The sequence below is a fragment of the Meleagris gallopavo genome, chromosome 6 (assembly GCF_905368555.1).
Source record: "Meleagris gallopavo chromosome 6, MGAL_WU_HG_1.1, whole genome shotgun sequence".
NCBI classification, from domain to species: Eukaryota; Metazoa; Chordata; class Aves; order Galliformes; family Phasianidae; genus Meleagris; species Meleagris gallopavo.
The window spans coordinates 45,157,718-45,175,942 of NC_139409.1; the positions used below are offsets into that span (position 1 = coordinate 45,157,718).

At 42.7% G+C, this 18,225-nt stretch overlaps 1 protein-coding gene across 1 annotated transcript in view; it reads left to right on the forward strand.

The window, feature by feature from the left end:
• Window positions 1-3,618, forward strand: part of STAC (SH3 and cysteine rich domain) — a 73,401-nt gene extending 69,783 nt beyond the window's left edge. Inside the window, exon 11 of the mRNA XM_003207280.5 lies at window positions 1,062-3,618. Coding sequence (XP_003207328.1) covers window positions 1,062-1,160 — 99 coding nt within the window. The 3' untranslated portion in view covers window positions 1,161-3,618. The remainder of the gene's footprint in view (window positions 1-1,061) is intronic.
• The last annotated feature ends 14,607 nt before the right edge of the window (window positions 3,619-18,225 follow it).

The window sequence follows — 18,225 nt, forward strand, 5'->3', positions numbered from 1 at the left end:
AAGAGTCATGCTGAAATGCATTTAGTCAGGAACATTTTTAGCCATTTGGGGTCACTTCATCCTCTCTGAATTTTTGTAACACTTTAAAAACCCATCAGATAGAGCCCTTGTGAGTATTAATCCAGATACAGAGCTTAAAAGACCTGGCACTTTCATCATGAGAAATCAGTGAGTTGATCTCAATAGCACCATCAACTTTCTGCCTATTTTTTAACTGTAATTGAATAATAGGAAACGTATCTTTCTTTAGCACAGATGTTTGAAAAAAAATCTTAATTTTTATGCCTCTGTGCTCAAGTGCCCAGTCAAAGTACTAGTGCTTTCAAATGGCTCATCCATTGCCAAAGAAGCCTCAGATGGGCCCTAAAATGGAAGGAAATACCTGACTTCACAAAGGTCTTTAGGAAATGCAGATCCTTAACGTGATATATTGCACTATTGTGAAGACTGTACCGTTTCCATCACGCTCACCTCTGTTAGGCACAGGAGTTGTGCACACACACTCGCTGAGCTGTATTCAGGTCACATACTTCGGTATCCAAAATAGACACAGGCACCTGCAAGTGAGAGAGCTGAGTGAATAACATAACCCATTGCCCATCTGAGAAGCACTTTGGCTCTTTAAATATGCCAAAGAGAATATGCTTGCATTCAGATTAGTTGCTGTGAGTGACCCACCTTGGCATTGTGATTATTTTTCATCGACTTCTGAGGGAGCCTGGTAGCTTGTAATCTGAATTACCCACATCTCTCATACACAGACAACTAAATCACGATAGTTACAGTAGGTTGAAGTCGTAGTTCAAGCTTCAAAATATTTGATCCTGTATGAGGGCGTTAATGATTTTAACATTTCTCATTCACACGTGGCACTTCAGAGAGTCAGGGGGAATGGTAATGCTCTGAACATATGACTTTGAGTTTCTTGTCAAAGCTTTGAGCCTAAACTACCTGTAGAAGCAACCAGCCCAGTGTCCAGCCTACCAGATAAATAGATTTCAATCATTTATCTTTTCATCATGGCAAAGAGATTTTTATTTTTTTACCTTCTTTGCATCCAGATTTGCGTGACTTCAGAAAAGGAACACGATGGCTTCATCAAAGTATACAGCGGGAAGAAGAAAGGCTTTGTCCCCATAGACGTCTTAGAAAACATCTGATTGCAACAGCCTGCTTGCTGCAGTAGGAGCCCTTTGTTGGCAATGCCTGTCTGCCTCATCTCACACTGTGTCAATCCAGATGGGCTGTCTTGCAGATGTTCAGGGAAACAGTGGGAAAACTGCAACTACAAGAAGAAAAAGACATTTAGACTGCCGCAGCAACACTAAGAAATAAGAAAAGTGGAATGATTGAAAGAAAATATAGTCAGAAACCACTAGGGAAATGAGAGGCCCTTGGAAACTAATAGGAATAAGGTAAGAAAAAGAAGTCTGGGCTGATTTCTGGTGCAAGATGGCTATTGCAAACCTGATGGAAACGGACAGCTGTTCTAAAGGACTAAACTCAAGTCTCGTGTCTTAGAAAACTGTTGGACTACTTTCTTGTTGGAGATATGTGTTTGGGAGGGAGGGACGAATACCAGTCAACCCATCCTCATACTACAGCCCAATGCTTGTAGTAAAGTGTGGCTGTGGTTCTACAGTTCTGTCCCCTGTATCAACCGACCAGTTTAAGCGTTTATTCCCGATGTTAGTCTCATATCAAAGCAGTTTGGAGTCACCATGTGGACGTCAGTTCAAAAAGTGCACTGTGCCCTGGAGGTCAGCAGCTTTCTCTTTCTGTGCAATCTTACCTTATGAAAGAGTAGCGACCTTGTATGTCCTTTGTTTTCTCTGTATACAAACAAAAGCTCTCAGTGTGTGCCAGGTGTGATGGCTGCTCTCATAGCTCCCCAAAATGGCCTGCCCTGCGATTCAAGAGCCTTCTTGGAAGTGTCCCTCTGTGTTTCCTGCACCCTTATCCGGTGAGGGAGAAAATGGGAAGAATGCTGGGAAAGAGCCACAGGCTTGAAATGTTTTGTATTTTTCTGTGTTTATTGCATTTATAAGATTTTATATATTAATCCTATTTATAAAAAAACAAAAAACAAAAAACAAAACAAAACAGTTAACTAACCCCCTGGAAGACTGAAAACACTAGGAAAGGACAGACTGCACACAGAAGTGAAGACTGTACCTAAATCCAGAGCTTGTGACAAAGTAAGGCATTGAGTGTCTTAGCATTATGTTCACCCACCAAAGTTGTCATCTTCATTTGCTAAAATAGTTCTGCAGATCCATCAGTAAATACACTCACATGAGTACCTCCTTGGCATTAACAACTGTGAGCCTCCCGTAAGTCCTCTCAGTCCCAGTGCAACTGAACAGACATGTCTGGTTTGTCCATGTAAGCCTCCATCTTCAAATACGTTTAGGGTATAAGATCTGGAGAGCAGTCTGTGGGAGTTGTGAATTTTGACCAACTTATACAAGTCAGCCAGTGCCAATCGTGTTGCTGAGCAGGGGCCTTATGATGTTTCAAAACAGTAAACCTAATTTCCAAGTATTCAATTGGATGTAATTGCAACAAACACACTTAAACTTAGTATGTATTATGACATAGAGATTAAGCCCTGTCCCAAAGCTCCCTGGTGAATTCACGCCTTATTTGACCAGCCTGAGATTGAGTGCCAGTCTTTAATACTACTGCAATTAGCCACAAATGGATGTCCTAAATGCCAACACTGCAAGAAGAAATCCAGATGCTGCCAGGTTAATACACACCTTTGCAAAGTTGACACTATTTCTAAAAAGATGCTTCCTTATATTGAGGCAGTTTGAATCAGTATTGCACAGCCCAGGTCTCATAGTTGGGATGCCCAACAACTGACCTTATGCAAAGCCTTATGAAATCCAGCGCTGTGCTACTCATGACCAGAAGCTCACAGAGCAGATCAGGCTGCAGCCTCTCAGAGACTCGTTTTGCAGCTCTTATCACTTAATTGCTGAGGAGGAAGTTACAGGGGTGTCAACTGTTGAAACATCGTCCTTCGTAATACAAATGGTCTACACCAATAATTCACGTCCTTCTGGCTGATCAAAAGTATCTGATTTCATATCTCCCTCTATGGGAATATCAGCAATTTATAAATGGCTTTTCTACAGAGCAAACAATGAACATTTGCTCAGCTCATTCTCCTAAGTAACCAGTGAACTTAGTGGGAAGAGGGAGGATTCTGACAAGCCTTAAAGATCAAGACAAAAAGTAAAGTCATGATAACCCACTCTGCTTTATATGATTTTTATATATATATTCACTAGTTCAAAGAAAAAACTCAAATGTTTGTTAGAATTGAAATATTTGCTATTTTTGATCAGACCTGTCAAGTGGGCAAAGGAAATCTGTATTAATCTATACATATGTGCTACTGTTTACATGATTGCATCATACTGTGATTCCCTATTTGAGTCTTCTATGATTTTAATTTATCCCTACAATGTGCATCAAGAAAGAAAGAATTCAAAGACTTCGAAGATACGAATATTACCTACAACTCACAATGGCCTTTAATCAATGTCAGTTTGATTCCTTTTGATACTGAGCAATAAATAATAAAGTGATTGAGTAAAACAAAACAAACCTTATGTTGACTACATTACATCTGAGCAAGCATTGCTTCTGAACCAAAGCTTTCATGGTTATCTTTTCTTTGTGTATTTTGTTTTGTCTTTTTACTGGGTTTTTGCTGCTGTTTGATATGGAGATGTAATTTATACCTAATTTAGCAAGAAGCACATACATGAGTCTTACTTTAAGCATGTGATTCATTGGCTATTTGCACGCTTAAAGCTGAAGCACTTTGCTGAATCGAGGACATTTTCCTCAAATTAATTTTGGATGCCTTACTCTGAATCCAGATGAGTATCCCATTATTTTTTTTTCCTACCATATGCAGTTTGCAATAGATACTGAATTAGCAAGCAGTTAAAAGAAGCTGGAGTGGAATTTATCTGACGTTTCCTCAGAAAATTTGAACTTTAGGAGATGAATACTGTTCACACTTAATATTCTGCTTAATAAAGAATGTGCAATGGTTGGAAGGAGAATAGAAGTGTATGTTTCTTGGCTCCAGCCGCTATCATTTTCAGTCAGCCACCTCTGAGAGCATTTACTACAGTCATCAGCAACAGACATACTGAGTACTGCCATTTCAGATCTACAGCACTCACATTTGCCATATTTAGCAAACCATTTCTAAAATGGTTCTTCTGTAATGTATGTAGCATGCAGAGACTCAGAGTGAAGTTTTGCAGTGCAGCCGTCCCAATCATTTGTTTCTGGCAGACCACATTATATTTTAAGCCATTCAGCATCTCGTCACAGCATAAAATTGGCTGCAGAATATTTTCATAAGTGCTAGGGAGATTAACCAATGTGAGCTGAGGGTGAGCTGCCTGAGTCATGATTTATTCCCGTCCACAAACAACACAGTATCTATCTCAGCGCATCATCATCCTGCTCTAACACCTGACCACTTTGTCTTGGTCACTTGCTTCAGCCACAGATGCTGCAGTGCATGGTCAGATGCAGACTCATTGCATCAGGGGGACTAAGACACTTACTCCTACAAACACCACGTGTCTTCAGCACTGGCCTTTTCTTTGTAATTATTGGTTGAGATTCAGTTGACTAAATATTGCACCAAGTACTACTATAGACTGAGGAGACTGCAAGAGTAGTGGGCAGTGACACTGGAGACTTGGAAAACCATGCCTTATAAAGAAACCACTGGGGACCATGTAAGTTGTCTAAAATGGCATTAAGCAGAAATATGTGGAAAATGAACCCTACTCGTTTTTCATAAATGTATGCAGACAAATCTGATTTACTGAGCACTCAAATTACATTTCTTTCCCTAAAGGATACTGAATAAATGCAGCTCAGCTTATCAATCTTCTCTCATTTAAGTCCACCATAAAAAAAAACCTCTGAATGCCACAGGGAGTGAAGTTCATCTATTATGCTGGAAAAGGCTGGTCACTGTTATTCTTCTAAAACACTATGATGTAATTTATCTCGTCTAACTGAAAATGTCTACAACTAAGCTAGTAAATCAGTTGGCTTTCCTCCTTCCCCAGAAAAGAGTTATGAGCACTTCAGTATTATGGTTCATGTGACCTACTGTGAGCCTTCTGCTTTTGCTTGAGTTTTATTGTGCCTCTCAAGTGCCCATTTCTACCCATCAACAATCATGAGATCCTCTGCAGTGGGATGCAGACCTCTGCAGAGCAAAGTTGTGTATCAGGACAGAGGAATTCCTAGCCCTGATTTCTGGACATGTAGGTATAATACATGTATGTGAGTATTGTGTGCTTGTTTGATGCTTTTTATAACACTTCAGAAGTTACTAGTCATTACTATTAGAAATGAAAAAAGAGCTGCATTTTTGTCCCTGCTTCCTTTTTGTAGAATTTCATTTACTAGCTGGTGGGCAAGAGTGGCCTTCTCAATAGGACATGTTGCATTTAACTTTAATTCAATATTGAACTGATCCCAACAACATCTTAATTTAAAAACACAGAACACAGGAAATATTAGCCTGGCTCTAAGTCTGCCTCCAAGTATAGTGCCTGCCCACAAGTCCTGGAAGCAAAAGTAACACACATTGATTGTAGTCCCAGGAAGGTTGGTTCAAGTTTTCATTTCTTATTTCAGACATTTCAGAAAAATGTAATCCCAAATTATCATCCAGACTGTGCACGCTACAGTTTGTAAAGCAGGGTGAATATACTTTCCCCCATGGGATTACACGTCATCACAATGTTGAGTTTTTCATAGCAGAAAAAAATAAAAATAAAATAAAAAGTCTGAGCGCAAGAGGTATATAAGTTATTTTTAAAACTGTTCTTTATAAAGAAAATTGCCATGTGCCTGGGGAATGAGCGCTTGGCAGGCTCACCACAAAGAGGCCCAGAAAAGCTATATCAGGGCTGTGTCAGGTTCTGATGTATGTCCTTTTCTTGAGTAGCTCTAGGAAAATTAACATCACTCATTCTATCAAATAAGATGACATTCGTTTGGTATTTCACATACAGACACTACATAAACACAAAGCTAGGTTGATATGCATATCCCTCTCTATATATTCATTACATTCAGTAATAGTACTTAGTAACATGAAGCTGAAGGCAAGAGGACATTCCCTTAAAAATCTATTACAACTGATTTTTTTCCTTATCTTAACATTCTCAGCACCAGGTGAGGATGGTTGTCAGCACCCTACAAGTACTAGACAGAGAGCTGTATAGGCAGAGAAGTGTAGCCCTGACAAGTATTAGCTGTGTTAGACAAAGCATATATAGCATAAAAACCCAGAGTTATCAGCAGGTGAACTGCAAATGTGCAATGCACTGAGGGCAGTCAAGACACTTGCTGCTCCAAACTGTGTGTGATCTATCCAGCAAAGGTAGGGCTGCATGCTGTATACAAATGGGCAGCCTGGAAAAGGTGTCAGAACAACATGTAAATCACACCTCTTTGACCCAGGTGCCTCCAAATAATGAGGTACGGAAAATAAAGGATAACTTCTCCTTGAAGACTTGAAGGAGAGGAAGCCAGGAGGAAGAGACAGGATGAATTCCCAGAGGCTTCAAATTAACAAAATACAACAAAAAAGAAGCACCAGTCAGTTACACTATGAAGAGAGAACATATATTACCTTCATTAGAATAAAGAAAATAATCATCTGAGTAATTACTAGGCCAGCAGTGGCTTTCCAGCTGGTAGGGTCAGAGGTTGACTACGTGAAACTACAAGACTGTGAGAGTTATTTCAGCTTTGCATCACAAGCAGGGAAAACTGAGATATAGCTGAGGATTTAAAGGACACAGCCCAGTAGCAGCAACTGAAGCAACCCCTTCAACATGCCCTGGGCTCCCGCAGCCCTGTCCTGGATGGGGGCCTGGGGTGGATGGCAGCAGCCCCAGCAAACAAGACAGACCCCTGCCCCTCCCAGCCTGCCCAATCCCAGCTGGCAGAGCCTCTGTCCACCATTTTCCTTCCAGGAAATGGTCATGGTGTTGGCCAGCCACTGCATACCCTTGTGTATGGCAGAAGAATGCCAAAATTACCCCTAGCAAACAGAAGACAGACAGAGTAGATAGCGTGGCTCTGCTCCCTAAAGCAGAGTCTTTCCTGTATGTGTTGTGAAGTGACCACCCCCTGGCACCTCCCTGCAGCACCTTTCTCACCAGCACTCTGGTGATCTCATGCTCTGTCCCATGAGAAAAGCCTTTCAGAGCCATCACCCCGGTATTTAACACTTGCTGACTCTCCAAATTCAAGCAGCCTTCCCACAGAGGCACTCTCTGCAGACAGGTTAGGAGCTCTAACTGAAGGTGGGGATGGAGAGGGACCACGCCTGTATGATCAAGAATAGAAGGGGAAAACCAGATGCTACTTATTTTACCCTCTGGGAGAAGTCTGGTTCCCTAGGGCCCAAGTGTTACATGGGTCATACTAAATATGGGAAACAAAATAAACTTTTGTGACCAGCTTGTTCATGTTGTTTATTAATCTGTCAGCATATTTCACTCCAAAAATGCAACATGAATGCAAACTGCCCTTGCTCTCTCTTGCACTCACTTCACATCCTCATCAGCTGCTTCCCTGTGTCTTGCAAAGGTCTCCCCTCCCCACCCTTTCTCCTGTAGCCAAAGGCAATACTTCTTCCAGAAACAATTCAAGCTGCAATGGGACATTCCTCTCTGCAAGATGGTGGGTTTGGTTTATCTACATTCAGAGTGTTCAGCAGAAGTTTCCCTGCCACACAGTTCTCGCCGTATGTCCACCAGTGTCCAAGTAGAAGGAAGGGAGAGAGGGCACTTACCTTCATTAGTGCTTTTGTTGTCTGGGATACTGGAGTGTAAAGAACCTGACCTCCAGCTGAGCAGAGCCTGACCCCGCTGACATACCTGTAAACAGTCAGGTCTGAAAATGGCCAGCACAGCAATTTTTTTGCAGTTCATTCCTACTGTGTGGGATCCTTCCTGAACTGTAGGGTCGTGCTGGATATTTTTCTTTTCCTTTCCCCTTTCCTTTCTCTTTATTTTCCTAAACCATAAACCTCAATACACACCTTAATCAGAAGTCACTAGTCCTCAAATGGGAAGGAAAATTACTTAACTGGTGGAGCTGAGTGTGATCACACACAGCAGATTTGTTTACCACTTCTTGCATCCAGGCCCGAAGTACATTGTCCTACATGAGCAGGCATACAGGACACTAAGCTGGCTGCATCAGAAGCATGTCTTGCTGAAGCAAGAAAAAGCAAACCCAGGCTGCTATGGTCCAAGGAGAAGGTTACTCTATAAAAATAGCACCATGGCTTTAGCTCCATCCTTAACCTTGAATAAGGAACTTCATCCAGTAGTACTGGAGCTATTAGAGATTTAATACTGTGGTGAGACAACCTAGAAAAGCAGAATGGAGCACACACATCTCTTCAGTATTTACCTAGTTTGCAGCATTTTACTGCATCATTCTACCTTTAAGTAGCCCAAGACAAAATCATTCCGTGGCTCCTAGCCATCATCTTACACAGCAACTCTTGAATTGCTGTAGACTAACTTCCTCTGGAGATGTGTATGGTCCCGTGGCCTCTAGAGGCTACTGTCACAGGGACCATTAGTACAAATGACAGGCAAACCTGCTTCTCTCACATCCTGAAAAAAACTCCCAGGAAAGGATAAGCAGTTTAATTTCCATACTAGGAATTAAATGACATTTTCCACCGCCTTTCTTAGAAGAGCCAAAGGTCTCACATTCCCAAAACAGAAGAGAGATTTCTTCATGAAGACTACCAAAACCATCTCTATGTTCCTTTTTTCCCAGGTCACAGTGCTCTAGATTTGCTTCTCCAAAATCCCAGGGGCCTTTCTTTTGGCTTGCATGACACTGGTAAGTATTGCAAAAATATAGTTTGCATCTCTGTAGTATCCCCTCCCTCCTAAAAAAAAAAAAAAAACCACAAACAAACAAAAAAAAACCACATTAACTCAGAATAGCACAGCTGATGATGATGATTGGATGCTGGAGCAGACAGGTGGTCCTTCCTCTGACAGTGCTGTGCTTACTCCTAGTCTTTTGTTACACAAAAGTTGCTAACTGAGAAGGAAAGTCCACAATATCTTGAATTTCAAGAGTTCTTCAAGAAGCTTCAGTGCCCCAATTAACCCCCCTCATAGATTTAGCATGCTTGTCACATTTAATGGCAGCAATTAATGAAACAATCTGCAGTAGGCCAGAGGCATCAGAGCAGCATCCTGCCTGCAGTGCAGCCTCTGCAGCAAGCTCGTCTGCCTGTCAGGTCCAGACAGGGATGGCAATCTTTGCTTTAACTCCCACAGACTGGTTCTCTGTCTGAATTAAGCCAGCTTTCCATGATCTGAACACCTTTTAAACACCGCCACTGTGGTTCTGGCCTCAGTCCAGCCAGGACTGATCGGGAGGAAGAGGGAGCAGCACCTCCTGTGCTCTTGCAGCCTTCGAGGCTCTCCATGGAAGGCGAAGGCTCAGTGTCTGTTTAGCAGAACCCCAAACACAGACTAGATAAGTGCCTCCCCCGGTGTCTTGGGAGCAAGGGGAGGAAGAGCTGTCAGTGCTAATGAGGCTCAGAGCAGGTGATGCAATTATCATCTGAGAACATGAGTAGGATGAGACAGATGTTGCTTTCAGGGTTCACTGCTTTATTAGAGACACCTGTTAGCCATTTTGCATGATACCCCCCCAGCCACACCAGATACAGCTTGTCATAAAATGAGCTGGTACAACTCAAACCAAAACCCTCTGGGCAATATTAAAGCCATCCTCAAGACTGCCCTTACACTGTGGGAGTCCCAGCAGGAGTTGAAAATGAGACCATAAATCACTTTTAAATAAAACAGATACGCCACTTTTGCTTCCTGAGACTCTGCCTCTAAGCTTGTACTTCATCACAAGCCCCTTATTCCCAAACCAGAGTCCTCCTCTCCCCAGCCATGTGGCTTTGCAGCATCCCCAGTACCTTCTCAGTCCATTTCCAGCCCCTCTGGATGTGATGCTGGATCTCACACCTTCTGCATAGCTGGGGCTGCATGAAATCCCAAGTCAGGACATGGGGACAGCCTCTGTCACCGCTGGTAAACACTTAAGGCAGAGACTCATGTTTGTATGGAGCTGCAGAGGAACAATGACTCCATGCTGATCTGCACACTAGGGATGTGCTGGCTAACTTCAGGCTTGAGGCTGCTGTAAGAAGCGAGTCCCAGCTGATGTTTGCCTGACTGGATACAAGAACTGCTAGTGATCTGCAGTCAGAATGATACAGGGAGACCTGGGATGCAGAAAAAGAGCCCTTGTGTGAAATCACAGACAGGCACCTGTTGTAAAGCCTTATGTGACAAATCATCACTCAACAAGTTTGGGGACCTGACTGTGGAGGATGAAGGGAACCAGGCAGACTGTGTGGAGCAAGTTCAAGTGCAACACCATAATAACAACTGGACTTTATTTGTGCTTGGATCCACCTTCGTTCACGCAACTGGAAGCTGAGAACAAATGAGCAGTCTGGATCAAAATCCATGAAGTGATTTAATGCCTGCAAAGCACTTTGAGAGTCTTGTACCCAAGGTAGTGCTGGAGTCCAAAGCATGATCTCAACACAGATGTCTGGCAGCAGCAAGAAGCACTTTGTAGATCACCACAGACCGAAATTACTTTAGTTTCAGGGTCATAGACACAGGCATAAAATTACACCTGTGACATGTATTGTTCTGCTCTTGGGTGGAGTTGGGGGAGCAGCTAAGATCTTCCTCAAAGGAGGCAAAAGAAGCTCACAGTATAACACACACAAAAGAAATCTCAACTTGCCAGCTCAACTTGCAAGAGAAAATGACTCTTCTTATCGGTTGTGTTCATTCATTTAAACATTCCTTGGGTAATTAATACTGAGCACCAGCAGAGCCGGTGTTCCCTGAAGAGTGAAACATTTATTATCCTTCTTGCCTCCCTTCCTGAAAGACTGAGATGAAAGGAAGGTTAGGAGGAGTCTTTTCTGGGTTGTCTTATTTCTCTTTTGTCTTTCACATTGGTTCCAGGAATGGAAAGTCATTAATCACCTATTGAGACAGCAGATAAGAGTTGCCTTGGGGTTAGCATGGATTGGAAAAGATCATTTAAGCACAGCAATTAATTTAAATGAGTAAGATGAGGACAGACTCTTTATGCAGAACTAAGTAGTAGGTGATAGGTAGCAGATTTGGATTGGTATTAAGAAAAATTGAGTGAGGAATCCTGGCTGACAAGAAAGAAAAGTAAAAAACTGAGCTATGAAAAGAAAAAAAAACAACAATACAGGAATGGAGAAAAATGCGTAAGGTGATAATCCCAGTTTATTTGTAGCTTTAAATTATTCAAGTGGAAACCTCTGGCCCTATCTCTCCTCCTAACCTTGTTAGCCATGTCGGCACTGCACAGACAAAGCAGTATCAGCCAAACATCAGCCACTTTGAGGCTCCAGTAGAAGGATGCTTCAGACAATAATTGCATTATACATCTCTGTGACAAAGTTTTCTCTCTCTGCTAGACTCTGGAGTCAGTGCAGATATATGCCCTGGACTGCTGCAGCTGCAGGGTTGCACGAGCTCTCATTGTGTGTTTGCTGGTTTTGTGCATCCAGTCTCCCTACCACACAGCAACGTTATGCCTGTATGTTTCTGCTTACCTCTTTTGTTGTGAAAATCCACTGTTTGCATAAACAAATATGTTTTCAATCCATTTTTTGATCTCTCAGGGATGCCATCCTTTGTGCTTGCATTAAGGGCATACTGCGCATGACAGAGAGCGTCAGAGACTCCACTGCTTGAGCACTATGCTTCTTTAGCAAGCTGCTGCTCACATGCAATCCACCGTGGCCTTCTGGCACTCACTATCCCCTCCACCACACTCCTCACACACCCATATGTATGAATGAAGCCCCAGGAAGTTCCTGCTTCCACACTGTTCTCTCAGGTAGGACGTGGACACTCACTGCTGATGAGGCAGGCAGTGCCTGCAGAACACCACCAGGTTCTGATGCTTTGCTGAAGGAGCTTTCCCCATAAGCCACGGAAATGACCTGTTTTGAAAAGCCGACACAGAGCAATAATATGATCAGTACAACTAGGGTAGAGCACAGTGTTCTGTGGTGAAAAGCCTGAGTCACTGAGAGGTATGATTTGTCCAACACATAACTCTTTCAGTTTTCATGTGGGTTACTTCTACCTCTTTGTTAAGCTCGCTATATCTGCTCAAGAGACAATTTCCCCATGGCATATTCAGAGCTGAAGTTTCATTAAGGTAAACAAAATCTCAAAGCAAATGTTTCAGTGTTTACATGTTGCAGTCTCTGCAGGAGAGATGGCATTAGGAGAACTCTACCTCGTTCAGCAACAATGGCAACAAGTGCTGATTCTTAAATACCCAGCCCTCATAGCAACACAGCAGGGCTGCAGCGTGTCGGGCTCTGTTGGCAGGGTCTGCCAAACCTCACAGTGGAGCCCGTTTGGATTTCTGGCTGAGGTCCACTTGCTACAGGCAGAAATCCCACCAGAGAGCAGACAGGATCCCAGTTTGTCACCTGAGCAGCTGTCAAAACAAGCCTTTGTCTCCGAGGAAAACTGAGGAAGGGAAGGATTTCCAAATGGAAAAATTAATTAAAGTTACTGATAATATCAGCTGGCTATGACTTGTTACTCTGTGGGGGAAGAAGGGAAACAGGAGTGAATTTCATTTCAGAGACAACCATGCGTTCAAAAGTCAGAATTTCTCTCCTGCTTGTCACAGAACAACTCACAGTCTTCACAGTGGGGCATTGGTACCCAGCATTGTTTTCAGCCTCTCTGTGAATCCTGACATCAAGCCATGAAAGGTCACGGTCTTTTGGTAAATACACTTTGGAACAGTCTTTTCTAGCTGGTGGTCTCCAGGTAAATTAGCAGTCTCTTAGCATCACCCCTCTTGCACCTGAAACAAACTGCTCTGAAAGGGCACCCTTGCCTTTGCAATAGATGGCAAAATACATAAAAATCATTTACCTCCTGGAGCTGGCAATTGCTCCCTGTGTCACATGTGTGGAGCATCCAGTTTTGATTTTTTTTTTCATTCTTGCTGAATAAAAGGCCAGTTTTAATATATCTTTGATGACTTCTAATCAAACTTCAATATTTGATATAATAATTTCCTTGCATAAATACCCAGTTCAGCACCTAGCCAGGCTGATGTAAAGCATCAATCTTGAGGAAATTGGCGAAGTTCATAATAAGCTCTCAATCACATTTGCAGTGCAAGATTAACACCATTTCTGCATGGCTTGGCTCAGACTAAGTCCTGAAGGACCAATAACACCCAGAGCAGCTGTGATTAAAGTTCACACACTGGGCTGTCATTTAGTGGACATTAAACTAATTACAGAGCTGCTGGCTTCAGAGAAAAAAATGATTCTGCCATCATAAAAGATACCAGGGTTGTTGCAGTGGCATCTGTTCAAAATAAATCTCAAAAGAAACTAGAGTTTCAGGTAGCAAGCAGGAATGGAAACTTGAAACTAGCTCTGCTGCAGCAGGGCAGATTCAGCTTTCTGAAAACAATCCTTCCTCCAGATACGCTGGCACACTCAACTCTCTTCTCATGCACTATTACTGCACAGCATTAGGAGCATGAATCACGATACATCACAACACATGATAGCTAGGGAAAATTGAACCTCTGAAAACTGAGATTAAAGGAGGAAAGCCACAAGAATAAATAACAGTATAGAGGATAGGGCCAGAGCATACAAATTAGATGTCTCAGAGCTGGTTTTGGCCTGTCATGTAGACCTTGGTAATGGGCTGTGGACACACTTTATCTTCCTAACATCCTATGGCAAGTGTGAGGTGATAATTAAAAAAAAGTGAAGCATGAGGCTGTCTGCTACCAAGTCAAGATGTGCTGATAGCTAAGGATCAGAGACTTGTACGTTCCCCAGTACAGCCTTATTGTCAGTCCCTGGTAAGCTGGAATAATAAAAATGGTAGGCAACAGTACCTCAGTGGTGTAACTAATCGCAAAGCGCTCATGGGCAGCTACCAAAGGAAAACTTGAGGGTAAAATGCTGTAAATGCACCACATGGCTCTGGAGCATTTAACACATCAGCTGAACGAGGAGTTACAGCTAAATTGGAAGTCATACTGTAGGAGAGAGAGAAAGGTGCAGAAAAATCTGTTGTACCCACAGTTAAATGAGCTGAGTCTGTAATATCTATGATGTTTTGTTCAATATCTACATCAGTGACCTAGATGAAGGGATAAAATGCACCCTCAGCAAATTTTCTGCTGATATAAATCTGAGAGGAATGACTGACACACCAGATGGCTGTGCTGCCATTCAGTGAGACTTGGGCAGGCTGGAGAGTTGGGCAGAAAGGAACCTGATGAGGTTCAACAGTGGCAAGTGGTAGGGTCCTGTACCTGGGGAGGAATAACTGCATGCATCCGTACAGGTTAGGGCTGACCTGCTGGAAAGAAACCATGCGGAGAAGGACTCAGAAGTCCTGGTGGAGAAGAGGTTGGCCATGAGACAGCAGTGTGCCCCTGTGGCCAAGGAGGCCCATGATATCCTGGGTTTGTTAAAAAGAGCATGGCCAGCAGGTCAAGGGAGGTGCTCTACCCAGATATTCTGCCCAGGTGAGGACACATCTGGAATGCTGTGTCCAGTTCCTGACTCCCAGTTCAAAAAAGACAGGGAACTATTGGAAAGAGTTCAGTGGAAGGCCACAAACCTGAAGCACTTCCCTCATGAAGAAAGGTAGAGTGACCTGGGACTGTTCAGCCTGGAGAAGAGAAGTCTGGGAAGGGATCTTACACTGTTATAAATATCTAAAGTGCAGGAGTCAAATGGATGGGGCCAGGCTCTTTTCAGTGATGTGCAGCAACAGAACAATTGGGCAATGGGCACAAATTGGAACACAAGAAATTTCATACACATGTGAGAAAGAACTTCTTTACTGTGAGGGTGACAGAACACTAGAACAGGCTGCCCAGGGAGGTTGTGAAGTCTCCTTCTTTGGAAATATACAACACTCATCCAAATGCTTTCATGTGCAACCCGCTGAATGGAACCTTCCTTAGCAGAGGGGTTGGACAAGATGATCTCCAAAGGTCCCTTCCAACCCCTATATCCTTAGATGTTGTCTACATTCTGATCCAGGATGCATTCAGATGTGTCCTGACTCCATCCATCTTACCTAACCCTGCCTGCAGCTCAGAGGACCTTCCACCTCTCTCCCACACTCCCCATCTTTCCCAGAGCCTTTTCCCCAGCACCTCTCCCATAACTCTTTTCAAGGGCTGTCAGTTATCCTCCCACACATCTCTATTCCTCGCTGTCAAACCAGTAGCTCTCTGGCACTGCCCACTTTGCCAAAAGTCCCTGCAGCCCCATGCAGCCTCAAACTCAGCTCAAGTCTAGGAAGGGCAGTGGGGACAAAAGCTGCAGTCTGGCTTTGCCCTCGCAGTCATTCAGTAGAGATACTGGTGGTACAAGGCACTGCATTCCTACCTATTTATTATTGTTTACTTTCGAGTCTGACTTGTGAGAAGTTTTGTTGTAGTTTGTGACACGAATGTCATATTTACTAATTGGTGTTTTTTATGCTGCTGGAAGGTGCTGCTTACAACTAATAAATACATTTCTGATAACACTGTTTTGGCTTAAGGAAAAGATTGATCCTTCCTGTGTCTATGTCTGTTTGTACAAATACTCAGGTAGAGCAGATCACACTTCACTATCTTTGTTGCTTCCTTTGAGAGCCCAAGAAATTTCTAGTCTGGCAACTGGAAGGAAAACAAGGAAGAGATCAGGAAGATATCAGTGAGCAAAGAGAAAGAAGACCTCTAAAATGTCTTGCTGATGCACTGGATCTATAGATAAACACACATACATACATTAATTATCGTTTTGTGGGTTTCTTTGAAATTGACTCTCTCAGTAGTAAGATGCAGCGGCTGACATTATAAAAGAGTGGATGGTTTCAAATTAAATTAAAAGAAGACAATAACTTCATAATAGCTTTTCCCAGAACATGGGCACCGTTCCAGCAAAAGATAATCTGATGTTATTGTAAGTTGCATTAAGCTTTCACACTCAAATTGCCACAGCACTGCAAGCATAGATTCATGCAACTCATGTATTATTTGTCGTCCATGGGCGTACTAGATTTGCACAGGGTGTGCCATCTGCCCTTTTGTTCTGTATCACTTTCAGTAGTCAGAAGCAAGTCAGAAACACTTGTTAGCAATGCTGGGATATAGGAGCACGGGGAAATCATCTGGTATTGGCACACCCACACATCCTCCCACCTGACAGACGTCTTTTGTTGAATCAGTACCACCAAAAAGACTGTCTCTTTCACTATGTAAACAGCACTTCATCAGCACCCATGAAACAACTGGGTACCAGCAGTAGTCACCATCTTTCCTGAAGATGGAAATCCCAGAAGAATCCCAGGTTAAATGTGTAGACTCCATCCTTGTTTTAAATGATTATCTTCAGCTCCAGTGAATTGATACCCTGTGGTATTGGAGGCTTTTGTGTGAATAGAAAGGTCCAGCTTCCAGGATGGAAGTTGCACTGATCCTAGTCTTGCTTCCATGGAAGTCAGCTGCAGTCTCCCCATAAGAATGCTATTCAGCTACCCACTGTCTGCATTCTAGAGTCGGAAAGAATTAAGGAACAGGTTAAATAGGATAGGTTAAGAATAAATTTAAATACATGATGGAGGATGGAGAGAAGAAAGCAACAGGAGGTGATGCTTTTGGAAGAAAACATGACACTCTGAAACAATGAGCGACATGCAAACTATTACAATTAGATGAATATTTTAAGTTGAATGCTTACATATGCTCTCCTTAAGGCTAAACATACTGGATCTGGTGAAATGCATGTATATCTGTCTTAGAAGATCCTACAGCCAGAGTGGGAGTGATACTTAACCATTGGAGCTAATGTTGATGCTGAGGTTTCAGATATGTACTAGACAAGCACATCTCATTTGTTTGGAAATGATCTACAACCAAGGAGGTTGTATGGAATCCCTGGAGGCATTCAAGGCCAGGCTGGATGTGGCTCTGGGCAGCCTGGTCTGGTGGTTGGCGACCCTGCACATAGCAGGGGCATTGAAACTAGATGGTCATTGTGGTCCTTTTCAACCCAGGCCATTCTATGATTCTATGACTCTATGATTCTATTAAGCACGTAGCAAAAGGTACTTTACTCACATGTGAGTTGCAATGTTCTTCCAATCACCAGCAGCAAAAAGTCTGTTGGATATTAAATCTGATTTCACTCCTGGAGAGGAATACAAATTTGGTTCAACACCTTTGTTGTACAGTTGTTTGCTCCACAAAGTATTCAGCTTGGTGCTATCCACCCAGAAATAGCACTGTTTCCAATAAAACACAATGAAAAGTAGTGGTTGGGGGAAATCAATAGACAGGATAGAGATCTTCCTTTGAGAAAGGCTCCTGGTGAGGCTGGACAGCCCTCTGTGAATTTGCATATGCTCTGCACATGCACCCACAGGTGTAAGCTCTATCCCAGACTGATGAACAGAGACATTTTTCTCTTAGGGAAAACACAAACCTACAGATCAGGACAGCTGCATACTGAAACACAGTGAAAAGGATTTAAGGTATATAGAGTTTACACACAGCACAAAAGAAACTTCAGTGAGATGCGATAGGGATTTTTAGGAAAGATACAAAAAAAAAAAAAAAATAGAGTATACGGCCAACTGTAAGGGAGATTGTGTTGGAGATTGTGTTACTCATGCAGACAACACAGGTAAGATGAACATTAGCTGCAGAACTTCCTGCAATTTAGGTGCTGAGAAAAAACTGCTGCTGGAAAAGGCATCAAAAATGATACTGGAGATGTTAAAAACGACTCCCAGTCTTTCAGATGCTCACTGAAAGGAGTTTCAGAGTAATCTCCTCCTCTAGGGTTATTAATTTCAGAGAGCAAGCCCAAGGTCAGTGACAGGGTCATTATTCCAAGACAGACAAAATAAAGCACCAAGGATTCAAAGATGAATGAAAAAAATTCAGACCAGAAATAAAACCCGCATTTTGAGAAGTAAGGATAGCTGGCCAGTTAGACAAGATGCTATAATGGCAGAATTTCTATCCCTG